This window comes from Erithacus rubecula, assembly GCF_903797595.1.
Source record: "Erithacus rubecula genome assembly, chromosome: 18".
Lineage (NCBI taxonomy): Eukaryota > Metazoa > Chordata > Aves > Passeriformes > Muscicapidae > Erithacus > Erithacus rubecula.
The window spans coordinates 14,426,214-14,439,652 of NC_136670.1; the positions used below are offsets into that span (position 1 = coordinate 14,426,214).

A 13,439-nucleotide genomic window follows, 5' to 3' on the forward strand; every position below is an offset into this window, starting at 1 on the left:
TGTCCCATCAGCCCCAAGCCCACGGAGAGGCTCCCTGTGAGCACAGCACACAAAGCCAGGGCTGCAAAGGCTCCAGCAGGCAGCTGCACACATCTGCTCACTGCAGCTTTCTCCATCCCACTCTGACCAAAACCAGCCACAGCACTCACCTGTAAACAATCCAGGGAGGTGCTGACGATGCGTGGAGACTTTGACTGGCAGGCCAGCTCAAATGGAAGGAAATATTTATCTGCTTCAATGAAATTTGCTTTTGGTGGAGCAGCAGTGCCTTCTCTAGGTCAGGTAAGAAGAGTCATTAATTTTTCTAAACATGTGTATCACAGCAAACTACATTTTCTCCTTTTTCTAAATTTAAAACTAAATAATGCACAGCAACATACAAATGTACTGCAGCTTTCTTGCATATACTTTCTCAAACAAAGATCAATTTTTTTTTTAAATCGCACAAAACCCATTTTACATTTGCTTATATTCTATCTGATCTTTTTTGTATCTTCTTCAGCTTAACTATACTCCTCCTTCCCACTATACTCCAACACTGTCCCACTATTTTAAATACTGGAAAACTCCTACACAACTGTTACACCTATCCATGTTGCTCCAAATGGATCAAACAGAGCCCATAAGCAGAACACTAAGCAGATGGAAACACATTTGAAGACCCATTTGCTCATTTTCAATCATAGCACAGTGCTAGAAAACTTTTACACATTTTCATTTAAGCAATATTTCAATTGGTGTTCTTGATCTAGGTAATAAAGAGTACATGCTGTTAAACAGAGGGTATGCACTGTTCCCCATGTTTTCCTATCAGGCTATTGAGTCCAGTAAAAGGAAGCCAAAAACCGGCACCTTTCAGAAATGTTGCAATTTTCTCCTGGTGAAATTCATAGGCAGTTATGGCTTGAGCACCCATGGCCACAAACATTGTGTAAGTGAAGCACACAGGCCAGGCCACTGTTCTTGGCAGAAAGGTGGGTAACTGCCTATTCACAAAGTCACTGCTGTAACATATATATGCTCTTACACTTCCACTAAATTATTTCATTTGTTCTTTTCACACACTGTTTAGAGTAATTAATAATTTACCTTTGCTTTTCTAGCTCACTTTTTATTTCATCTGGAAGAGAGAAAAAAAAAAATCAAGCCTCAGTTATCATTATCAATAACAGTAATAAAGCAAAGTTGTTTAAATACAGTCTTGCACTTCAGTATTTGCTACTCCATTCCTGTAACACTTCAGCTTCAGAGATCAGAGTTTCACCAGTTATTGGAAGGTGTATCTCTCCAATTTAACATTTAAAAAACTGGTTTTTACAAACATGCTCAACAAAAGGTATCTTCAGAACAGTCAGGCACAGCATGTAACTTTTATTGAAGTGTATGTCCAGATCACAGAGCGCTCAGCTCTGCAGAAGCCTTTAAGGTACTGCACAATCCATGAGGACAATGCCCTCAAGCCCCTGTTAGCTCAGTGCCAAGCAGCCTGCTGGTCCAGAGCCTTGCAGCAGCAATCAGCTGGACGAGCTCCCAGGAGATAGGAAATCCCAAATGCACTCTGTCCTTTTGCATGCACATTTTTTTTTTTAATCACACTCTTAAAGAACTTTTCATAAAATTAAATAGAGGGGGAAAGTTGCTTTCTCATTTCTCTTGTTTACAGCAGCAGGTCCCAAAGACCCTGGTAAAGCTCTCCAAGGGTTTCTGAGGTATCACCATGATGCCCAATACAGACCAGCATAAGCACCCACTGCAAACACTGACAAACCCACACCTAAACCAGCACCCACAGTAAGGCTGCACAACCACATCAGCTCTAACCCCAGTGGAACCTTCCATCCCACCCTACAGCACATGCTGCAAACTACCCTGACACTGCAAACTATCCTGCTTACAAATCCTGTTTCAATTGCAGATATTAGAAAATTATCATTCATTGAATACTTGCTCTCCACAGCTATGGAGAGGCACCATTGTTTGTGACCAGATGTCCACAGTTCAGATGATTTCAATGCTGTCTGTGAAGCTCAGGAGTTTCTCCTCTCTCAGGAGAATCAATACACAAATCCCACTAAGGAACAAGGACAGCAGTAAACACAGATTACAGGGTTTTGTACAGGCCTGCTTGACAGCAACGGCACAGGAATTAATCCTCACAGTGTGTACTGACTTTGTAAAGTTACTATCCACACTGGATAGAGAAAATGGAAGCAGAACATAGTAAAAAGCTGTGTTACTATAAGCTGTGGGTGCTAAGCTCCATCCAGAATTGCTGTTCTCCAACATATCTGCTCGTTAACGAGCATCAGTCTGACATCCCCCAGTTCTCATGGCACCAGTCATGCCACACAAACTGGAGGGATGTTTCCCACCCCAGAGCCAGCCAAAGGACACCAAAACAATTGGGAGAGCCCCGGGTGCACAGTGCTCCAGCTCTCCTCAAGTCCATCACACCAAGAACCATTTCCAGCAGCTTTAAGAACAGCTGCACTTGCCAGCCCTGCAGAAGCCAAGCCCAGCACTCGGCCCTGGGGCACTTCAGGAGCAGCAGGAACTTTGCAGCTCTGTGCAGCACAAGCCCAGCACCACCATCCCCCATGCTTTAGGCTTCAGCTGGGAGCAGACAGCACAATGGAGGCTGTTGGTAAGAAACCACCAAGGTTCTCTGTGCCAAACACATAGCGTGAATCTTGCACAGCACCACTTCTTAAACCACTGTGTTCTTCATTCCAGGATCCAGCTGGCCTGCCAACAAGGTGACTAGTCAGAAATTCAGTTCAGCATAATTTCAGGCTTTTTGAATTAATTATCCTCTCCATCTTTATCATCATATTATGATCCAAAGAGCTACTGAGAACAACACATGTGGCCCACCAATGTGTTGTGTCCCTGTTTTAATCTACCTTGCTCTTAGCACAGCATTCCAAGAGCATACAGGAAGTGGCTGCTTAACACACAGAGTCTTCTGGGTAGCTCTACACCTTCAGAACACTTACTGCTGCCTCCAGGCCTTGGCAGAGAAAGGCATATTTTATCTATAGCTATAATCCCAAAATGCCAGGGCTAGAAAAACACAATTAATGCTGTATTTCAGACATCTTGTAGGACCATGGTGTACAGAGCTTTTTCTAATGAAGCAATTTTTCCAGTGCAAAAACTCCACTAAGTTTCTCTTTCTTTCAAGGAGATCGTTCTCCCCCATACTGATTGCTTTGCAGAGTAAAAGAGATGTTGAATTGAAACTTCACAAAGATTATAGCCTTAAGGAGACATGATCATGCCATTCTTTACTGATATTTGTCTTAGATCTTGCACTGGAAAAATAATGCAAGAATAACATCCCATATTAGAGCAAACACAGCTTAACTCTCAGAAGTACTATATAAACAACAACAACAAGCTAACCAAGGCCTGACCAAGTTCCCCACAATTTTGTTATAATAAAAGCTTTTCTAAAGCCATATAAAAATATCTTCACCAAATGGTATTTTAATAGATAATGCTGGCAGAAAAGAATAAATTAAAGGACAAAAGGAAGCTAACGGCACAGTTATGCTACTGATTGCATCAAAACAGTTTGAAAACCTCCACGTCTGAAGTAGTCATTTGGTGGTCTGACCATCACAAGTGAGTGAAGCAGAAAGAGTTGCCTCATTGAAGTGTGCTGCCAGGAACAGCTTGCCAAGCCCAAAGCAGACGCTGGCAGCTTGCAGAACCCGCCCGCCACTGACGCTGCTCCTCTCCAGTCACAGGAGCAAGGGGCACAGCTACCTGCCTGCCACAGCTACACAACGGCCCCAAGTGTGGCCAGTCAGCTCAGCACAATGCTGACCCCTCACCTGCTGCTTTAGCACCAGAGCTCCCTGTCTCTGCCACAGCATCTCCTCCAGGGAAACGCCCTCAGCCCCTGCGCTGCCCACCCAATGGAAGTCCTGCAGCATTCCTACCAGGCAAGAGAACTGGAACAAGAATGACCTTGCAGCCATCCCTCCCAGAGCGTCTGGCCATGAAAGCAGGATGAGGCTCACACTGAGCAGCTGCCTTTCTGCAGCAGATGGATGGGTTCAGTTCACTTGTACTGAAAGCTACCCCCTTCAAGGGAGGACATTTGCTGTCTGCTGCAGCCGCTGCTGCTCTGCAGCCACAGCCAGGCTGGTGGCACTCCTGGCACAAGGACACGGCGCAGGCCGAGCAGGGCACTGCACCCCGTGCACAGCCCAGCCCAGCCCGGCCCAGCCCGGCACTGCCCAGCCCGGCACTGCCCAGCCCAGCCCGGCACTGCCCAGCCCGGCCCGGCACTGCCCAGCCCGGCCCGGCACTGCCCGGCCCGGCACTGCCCAGCCCAGCCCGGCACTGCCCAGCCCAGCCCGGCACTGCCCAGCCCAGCACTGCCCAGCCCAGCCCGGCACTGCCCGGCCCGGCACTGCCCGGCCCGGCACTGCCCGGCCCAGCCCGGCACTGCCCAGCCCAGCCCGGCACTGCCCAGCCCAGCACTGCCCAGCCCAGCCCGGCACTGCCCAGCCCGGCACTGCCCAGCCCGGCCCGGCCCAGCCCGGCCCTGCCCAGCCCGGCACTGCCCAGCCCGGCACTGCCCAGCCCAGCCTGGCACTGCCCAGCCCGGCACTGCCCAGCCCAGCCAGGCACTGCCCAGCCCGGCACTGCCCAGCCCAGCCCGGCACAGCCCAGCCCAGCCCAGCCCGGCACAGCCCAGCCCAGCCCAGCCCGGCACTGCCAGCCCGGCACTGCCCAGCCCGGCACTGCCCAGCCCGGCACTGCCCAGCCCGGCACTGCCCAGCCCAGCCCAGCCCGGCACTGCCCAGCCCGGCACTGCCCAGCCCAGCCCGGCACTGCCCAGCCCGGCACTGCCCAGCCCAGCCCGGCACTGCCCAGCCCGGCACTGCCCAGCCCAGCCCGGCACTGCCCAGCCCGGCACTGCCCAGCCCAGCACTGCCCAGCCCGGCACTGCCCAGCCCGGCACTGCCCAGCCCGGCCCGGCACTGCCCAGCCCAGCACTGCCCAGCCCAGCCCGGCACTGCCCAGCCCGGCACTGCCCAGCCCGGCACTGCCCAGCCCGGCACTGCCCAGCCCAGCCCGGCACTGCCCAGCCCGGCCCAGCCCAAGCAGGGATCACACCGGTGCACACAGCCCGCAGCCAAGGGCGGGGAGCTGGACTCTCCTCTTTGCCCCAGCTCTGAACACGCTGGCCAAGAGACCAAACTAAGAAACGCAACTTTATGGGACATCTGCCATTTGTACACAGGGACTTCCTGAACACCAGATTCCTAGGCGAAGGCATGGTTGAAAGGATTTTTACTAGTTAACAAACTGCGTTGATTACAAAGCTTGAAGATCCGTACGTGGAGCTGCCCAGGCTCTCCAAGAAGGGCACAGAACCAGGGTGGCTGCACAGGATGTCATTAAAAACAGTCCCAGTAGGGCAGGAGCAATAGTTTATGTGAGTGAGCCAGGTGCACAATTAGCATGAGTCTAACATGAACTGCTGTGATACAGACTGTCAGTATTCCACTGCACATTTTTCAGGATAACTTCAGTAGATTTACTAAGAATCATGTGTACCTGGAGCTTCATGTAAATGCTTATTAAACAACTATTTTATACAATACAGTGGTCTGTTGAAAACAAATATTCTTTAAAAGACAGTTTTCTAAAGCAGAGCAAAACAGCTTCACAGTTTAAAACACTCAATTTCTCCCAATCTCTCCTGGGGTTTACTGGCACTACAAGTGCAGGACACAACCGTTACAGTTACTGATGAAGCAAGAGACTGAATGAAGGAATCCATTCAAACTTTGCTTACCTAACATTAATGCTGTGTATTTCAAAGGAGGGGTGGAAAGAGGCAAAAACCCCTGAAAACTCAAAAAATACCACTGTGAAGTGGTTTTTGCTCCTTTTCCTTCACATTTCTTGTACTTCTGTCCTACTTGCACCAATGGTACTTCTGATTTCTACAAGGTCATGTGTATTTTGTAGTCCAAAACTGGTCAATATAGACCAAATGTAACAGAGACGGTGCCATACAGTCACCCAGGCCCCTAACAGTTGCTCAACAGAAGGTTATCTCTTTATGCTGACCTCTGCTTTAGTCCAGGAGAGCCCATGGACTCTTTCAGAGCAAGTTTAGGGAAGCAATGTCCACCATCACAAGCATTAGCTCCCCTCCACCACACTGCACCTCAGAACACACAGGCACAGCCACAATACAAGGGCAGGTACCAACGGGGGCTACTGCACAAGACTCCTCCCAAAATCCTCACCTGCCAGGCCTCAGCAAACACAGACCTTCACCAGGCATCTTACAAGGAAGTTCTCTTTCTCAACCTCTAGATACATTTACATAGCAGCAAAACAGGTTCTCAGTCCTGTAAATGGGTTCAGCGCATGTGGGGGCAGCTGGGGAAGAGATCAGGAAAAGGAATTCCTTAGGAAAAGCAGTCTCTAACTGCTGGGGCATATGTTACTCTCTTGCTCACACTGCCACCTTTAAATAATAATTAAAATACCCTTCTGATGATATACTGTCACTACAGGTAGCTTCTACACATGTCCTGGCAGTAAAGAATGCAGGGAGGAGGATAAAAATGACTACATTTCTTTGAGCTTGCTCTCACTCTGCCTGGGACAGAACTTCCATCTGCCCAGCCTCCTTACAGCCTACCCAACCTGTCCTTCCTTCTGTCTTGGATACACTGCATGTTACCCATTCAAAGGAAAATATTGATGGGAAGCAATCAAAACTAAAGGAGAGATGTCACTGCTGCAAATTAAGGAAGGGCCACAGAGAACTCTAGCTGCAGAGCTCTGCTGTTCTACTCAGTTTATCTTTTCACTCTGACCGTATGTTGTCACGACCTCGAACCGAGACCTTTACATAAGCCTGTACTTGCAGATTTCAGGACCAGCCCACTAGCTTCACAAAAAGCTCTTTCAGCTCTGAAAACATGACAGATATTACACGCACTTGGCCACAATGCTAACAGTCCTCAGCCAGTCCCAACACGACCTGGAGATTAGAGGTCAGATTTAACATCCCGAGAAGCTCTGGGACACCGTAAATCGAGGGCCTTGAAAACTCTCGTTTCCTACTCTAAAAGCTGCAAGTAATTTTTTCAAAGCCGAAGTGACAAGACCAAGTCCCTCCTGTTTCACACCGAGACCAGAACCTAATAAAACAGGTATTTAGGGGTTGTCCCCTGGTTTTTGCACGTCCTGCACCGGAGACAGAACTGTCCCTCCGCTCCATGGTGCCGGCGGAGGGGACGTGTGCCGAGGGCCGGCCCGGCCCGGCCCGGCCGACTCACCCAGCGCCACCTGGCAGGCCGTCCGCAGCTGCCCGTGCGGGGGCCGCTTCGCCTCCTTCTCCGCCAGGATCTTCTCCAGGGCCCGCGACACGAACATGCTCTTAGTGCGGGCGTCCTGCTCGCGAGCCGGGGGCTGCATGACGAGGCCGGGAAGGGCCGGGGGCCGCCGCACGCGGCCAGCGGGCGCTCGGGGCCCGCGGCACCGCCCGGAACAGACGCACCTCCCTCAGCGGCCGCGCCGCCGCCACGGCGCCGCCATTTTGGCACCGTCACGTGACTCGCCCGGCCCTGGCCCCGCCCACGGAGTCGCGCGTGCGGGGTGGGACAGGGGGCGGGGCGAGGGGCGGGGAAAGAGGCGGGGAAAGAGGCGGGGAAAGGGGGGGGCGAGGGGCGGGGAAAGAGGGGGCGAGGGGCGGAGCGAGGGGCGGGGAAAGAGGCGGGGAAAGAGGGGGCGAGGGAAAGGGCGGGGAAAGAAGGGAGAGGGGGCGGGGCAAGGGGCGGAGGAAAGGGCGGAGCGAGGGACGGGGCAGAGGCTGAGGGGAACCGAGGGGAACCGAGGGTTCAGGGGGTCCAGGGGTCCAGGGCCGAGGGGGAGCCGGGGCTGAGGATCGCGCCGCCCTCCCCTCAGGAATGAAACTGTAAATTTCTGTCCGGGAAATCGCGTTGGTGAGTACTTGTGGCGGAATACTCGGGTTTTTAATACTTCTAACCTGAGTATGGCTCCATTCACGTTATCCCTGCTAACTCACACAGCCCTCTAACGAGGCATGGAGACACAGCGCCAGTAAAAAAAGTCAAAGTCATACATTAATGAGGACTCACTAAAAGTTATACTTCCAGTCACAAAAATTAATCCTTCGTTAATAACTTTATAACTAATCGTATCCTCTCCGTTTACCCTTTGCCTATGTAAAGCACCTCACAGGCCAAATCCAGCTCTGGGCCCAAAGCCTGCAGACTGTGCAATAATCCATATTTGCTCTTTTGACACCCTCCTCGCTCTGTTAACCTTCACTGCACACAGCATCTCTTCCATGAAGTCCCACAAAGGTCTCCTTCAAATTCGAATGGCCACATCTAATGGAGAATACAGGACCACATTCCATTCTCTAGATTGCAGTTTTATCTCCTTTTCTTCAAACAGCAGGACTCTAACTCTTTAAAATTAACGAACCTTTAGCGTCGATTTGTCAAGAGCTGCAAGTTTTGTCCCCAAAACCACTAACAAAGGCTCCAAATACCTGTGCAAAGCATTAGTTTGGTATTATTTCTCAGGGAAAATTGACCACTGCTTGTAATTTTAGACACATATTTTCTAAATATGCTCCCTGTCAAAAATGTGGCTGCAAACCCAACCCCCAATGTACATGTCTGGACACGTTATTCTCCTTTCACTTACACTACTGCACATTAAGGCAAATTCCACTGCTGTCACTGAAATTACAGTGATGCAGAAGTGACATAACCAAAAGACAAATAAGGCCCCGAATCTTTTTTGAGAGTTGCTGACTTAGTTACTGACACAAAAGGAGGCTGTAATTACTGTCAGCACCATTGCAGAACTAATTAAACAGCAGAGCTCTTCACATATTGTCAGGCAAATTATCAGTTCTGATTTTAGGGTTTTTATTGTGGGACAGGATTATTTCTCAGAAGAGAAGCAAATGGATACAGGCTAGGTTTTAGAAAATAGATTGAACAGATGGTTTAACCAAGATTTTTGTAAAAATTTCCATCTGGCAGAACCCCTGTTTTTGAAATCAAAGAGTAGTATCTGAATTCCTAGGCGTGGGGCTACACTGAAGTTGTGGTTTGGATTTCAAAGAGCCAAAGTCAGTAGCAAGCCTCAGTTACAGTGAGCTCTCTGCATCAGAGGCAGTCAGTCATCAGAGCCTTAAAAAGGGCATGGGATTTTACAGACCTTAAAAATTATTCTTAATAATGTTCTTTCTTGGCATTCCAATCATAAGAATTCATGTTTTTAAAATTTTCTCTCCAATCTCAAAAGCTATGCATCCAGTTGAAAAGGAAAGATATGCTGTCACAAATTGTGGGTTATTTGATATGCGAAGATGAGCCTAGAAAGTGCTTGTTTCTAACCAGAATGTCACCTAAAATAGCTCTGACTAGGGAGACTGTGCTAGAATAATTCCATCAAGAGATCTCACAAAGAAGTGATTGTATACTCTTTTTCTTCCACTTGTCTAATGTCTTTGCACTTTGATGAGGAAACAGGAAATTTATTTTTTAAATGACCAGGACAGGTAAGATGGTGCTATGACTCCCACGGTTCAACTCTGTTCAACAAGCAGAACAGGGAAGCAATCAATTGCTCTTCTTTGTAAATAACCATTTATGAACCCCCAAAAAGGCAGAAATAATACACAGCCTTCAAACCTAGTAGCTACTCACCAAGTCATCACACTGCTATGGACAGCCCTGTGACTCAGCAGCTACACCTGGCTGTGCACATGAATTTGATATGCCTATTTCACAGTATTCTAAAGGAAAAGCAACAAAAGCCTGAATGAGAGCATGAAGGTGCCTGTCAAAGAAACAATAGCTGTTAACACACTGACAGGGAAAGGACTGCGCTCTGCCCTCAAAGGTGCATTTGACTGCGGCTTTGACACGTGTTGGTGGAGCCCCTTCTCCTGCCTCATGGGACTGCCTGCTCAATATATCATAAACACACAAGTTTTAGTCCACATTTAAAAGTGCCTCCTCAAGGGCTTCTTTCCCCGGTGCACCAAAGCACCTGCTCTGCAGCCCGTGGCACGGTGGCTCAGTGTCTGCAGCCCCGCAGGAGGCTCAGGCAGCACACACAGACAGTTCCAGTGCCCAGTTAGCCTGATCAGCACACAGTGCTCTCCTTCCACTGGCATCACTGTGGGACTAAATGCAGTGAAAGAATAATGGGCTTGATGCCATTCCTACAACTACTTTCAAATATTCTTTTCCTCCAGGTATTTTAAGATGACGGTAGGTGATTTCTGAGGGAGGAATGTGAGTTATTTGGCTAATTCAAGAGCAGCACAGCCCAGTCCAAGGCTGCTGGTGAGCACAGCACTGTGCTGCAGAGCAGAGCTGCATGCACATGTGCCACTGGCTGGGGGCAAGGACAGCCAGCCTTTCCTTTGGGAGACAAGGCAGACCTGGGGGAATGCTTGTGTCTGCATGCACGTGCTGCCAGCGGGCTCCCTGCCAATTACAAGAACTACTATTAAACTGCTGTAAATAGCTCATTGTGGCAAAGACGTCTGTAGTGTGAGACATAAATCATGAGCAAACAATGGCTAGCAGGTGACAGAGTCCACAGTTTGTGCAAGCTACTTCCTTGGCGAGGAGCTGCTCTGGATTTCTGCCCGGAGGCCAGGTGCTGTGTACTGACTGACAGGAGTAACCTCGCAGCACTTTCCCGCTGGCATCTTGCTACATACTTTACTTTAGGGAGGAAACCACACTCGAAAAATAGATGCAGAATGGACAGGGAAATCCTTGGAAAAACAGCACTGGTCTGTATATTAGCTTATATCCCAGCCCAACATTAGCATGGAACTTCTCCCTTCTTCTGCCCATTTTTAATTATTTCCTTTGGAACTGATTCTATTTATTCTGCCTGGCTTCCAGCCACTTTTCCTCCAGTAATGTACTTAGTAGTGGATTTCCCAGGGGGATCCTCATTTGATTCACTGTCTCAGCTCTCTAAATTTTTCTGCTTCAACACTGCATGCCTTAAAAGCAGAAATCCACATAGTAAAGGGTTCTTGCACTGCAGTATAATTGAGGTAACGATTAAGTGAGTAATTATACAAGTATTCATGTGGTATTAGCAAGACATTTCCCCATGATTTTTGTAGACAATGCTCTCCTTTTCATTCCTACTGCCAGGCCAGGCAGGAGCTGCTGCAGCCAGCCCTGCACCACAGCCTGTCCTGCACCACAGCCAGCCCTGCACCACAGCCAGCCCTGCACCACAGCCAGCCCTGCACCACAGCCTGTCCTGCACCACAGCCTGTCCTACACCAACTATTTTCCTTTTACAGTGTTTAGAACCATATCTAGGCCACGAAAGTCTGCAAGTACCTAAATACAGAGAAACATTAGAAACAGCATGTTTTGAAAACAACAAGAAGTGTATTTATTTTTTAAAAGATAGCAGCCAGAGTGAGGGAGCAGTTGGGAAAAATATTTTTGCACACTTCTGCTTTTGCCTGCAGAGTGAGATGTGTAATTGTCTGGAAAGATGCAAATGCAATTGAGTAGCTCCCACAGCCTGAGTGGCTGGAGAGGTAGAAGACCTGGGGCTGCATAATCATTCACTTCCAAATTTCCTGTCTGAGAGGTGATAATTAGACTACTTGCCACACAAGCAAGTGCTCGTTAGAGTTGCGTGTGTCTGAATGGCACAGAATTGGCTGCTCCACATGGTGTGTGTGCACAGAGCAGCCTGCTTTGAACAGCACTCTGCTTTTCACCAAGGTACTTGTACAACGAGGAGGGTTTTTGTTAATAGAAACCTTGTATTCCATAAAAACAAAGAAAACGGATTGCTGAAGATCCTGATTTGCAGTTGTAGTAGGTTTCTATCAGGATAACTTCAGTCAGAAGATACAAGTAGTTCTATGAAGAATTAAAATGATAAATTATCTTCTCCCTGACCTTTAATCTGACCTTTATGTCTCATCATTTCTTCTAAGAAACTCAGAGTGTCATCAAGAAATGTCCCTAACTTTACCACACAGTATATTGACGTGTGTGCAGAATCCTCATGTCTTTCACAAAGTCCTTTCCTTGGCTCCTTGGTTCACAATTAAGGAGGCTTGTTTCCTTTCCTCTCAGCAGGAAGGGCTTCCTCTCTCTGCTCATTACTGACCTCATCTATTCTTGAGTTGCAGTTAAGTATTCTTTAGAGGCATCTTCATTGAGACAAAAGCAGCTTTGTTTTGGTTTTGCTTATTGCATCTTCTTCCTACTGGACTAGATTTAAGATGCATAACTCAACAGGTCCAGTGAGCTATCCAGTCACTTATTTTATTTAAGCTTCATTTTCTTTGTCCTTGCAGAATTTCCCAAATGCTTTATGAGATTAAATGTTACCGGATCAGAAGAAATATATTGACAAAACTGAAGAGTATGTGTAGAATTTGGAGCTATGAAACAGATCCTTTCTCTCTCTGTCCAGACTGGTTCAGTTTATAAAGTGCAAAATTATTTTTGTATGTTGTTGCCAAAGGAAAATTTTCCACAATCTTCTTGAACATCTCTCTTTCATCTTTATATTATATCTTTTTTCCTTCTTTCCATAACTGCTAGTTTAGTGCTCTAGTTTCCCCTTGTCTCTGTACTTCATCACTTAAGTCCCAATCACCATTTCAAGGAAAGTTCCAAAAAGCAAAGGTACAAAAACTGGTTTGCAATATGTTGAACTGACACCGCACCAAAATCATCACCACCACTGGGAGAGTGGAACTGGACAAAGGGAGAGCAGGTGGATGGATGCCATGTATTCCACACATATATATGTGCCATAAAATATTTTCTTCTCTGATCTTCAACTCAGTTCCACAGAAGATTCTTCCCAGCTTTAGTTGTGAAAACACCACGAGTTTTGAACTGGCTGCATAATTCCAGCCTGCAGCTCCTCATTACAATTTCTATACATTGGTTGTGCTGACACAGAGGAAAGTGGCTTTTTCTGCTCCATGTACTGGCAGAGGAAATAATGCAAGCGCAGTCAGGAAGAGGTAATTTATAACAAAAACAAAAACAATTGCTACTTTTCATGTTATTTTTACTTCATGTACTTAAAGAGAACAAAATACAGAGAGTGAACCTTTGCTTGATTGTGTTAGCTCAGGGCAAATATACCTACATGTATACATATAATCTGCAAAGCTTCCAGCAGTCTTTTTTAGTGCCTCCCCAAAAGAATAAATTCTGTAAGAATGTTAATTTGTCAGGAAAAAATGTAAGGAGTTGCAAATTTGTAGATGGTCTCATATGGGGAAAAAAATCACTTGGAACCCAAGTTTAATTTAATCAAAATCTGACAAGCTTCCAATTTGAAAATAAAACAAAATTTGCAAATTTTTAAAAAAATCGTCCTACTTCCAG

At 47.7% G+C, this 13,439-nt stretch overlaps 1 protein-coding gene across 2 annotated transcripts in view; it reads right to left on the reverse strand.

Annotated features, from left to right (window-relative positions):
• The window catches only part of ARFGEF2 (ARF guanine nucleotide exchange factor 2), a 30,890-nt gene extending 23,271 nt beyond the window's left edge, over nt 1–7,619 (reverse strand). For both annotated transcript variants that reach the window (XM_079321716.1, XM_079321718.1), the window contains exons 1-3: nt 7,323–7,619; nt 1,090–1,120; nt 150–273 (exon numbers count right to left, since the gene is read on the reverse strand). In XM_079321716.1, the coding sequence (XP_079177842.1) occupies nt 150–273; nt 1,090–1,120; nt 7,323–7,461 (294 nt within the window). In that variant the 5' untranslated portion in view covers nt 7,462–7,619. The remainder of the gene's footprint in view (nt 1–149; nt 274–1,089; nt 1,121–7,322) is intronic.
• Nucleotides 7,620–13,439: the final 5,820 nt, after the last annotated feature.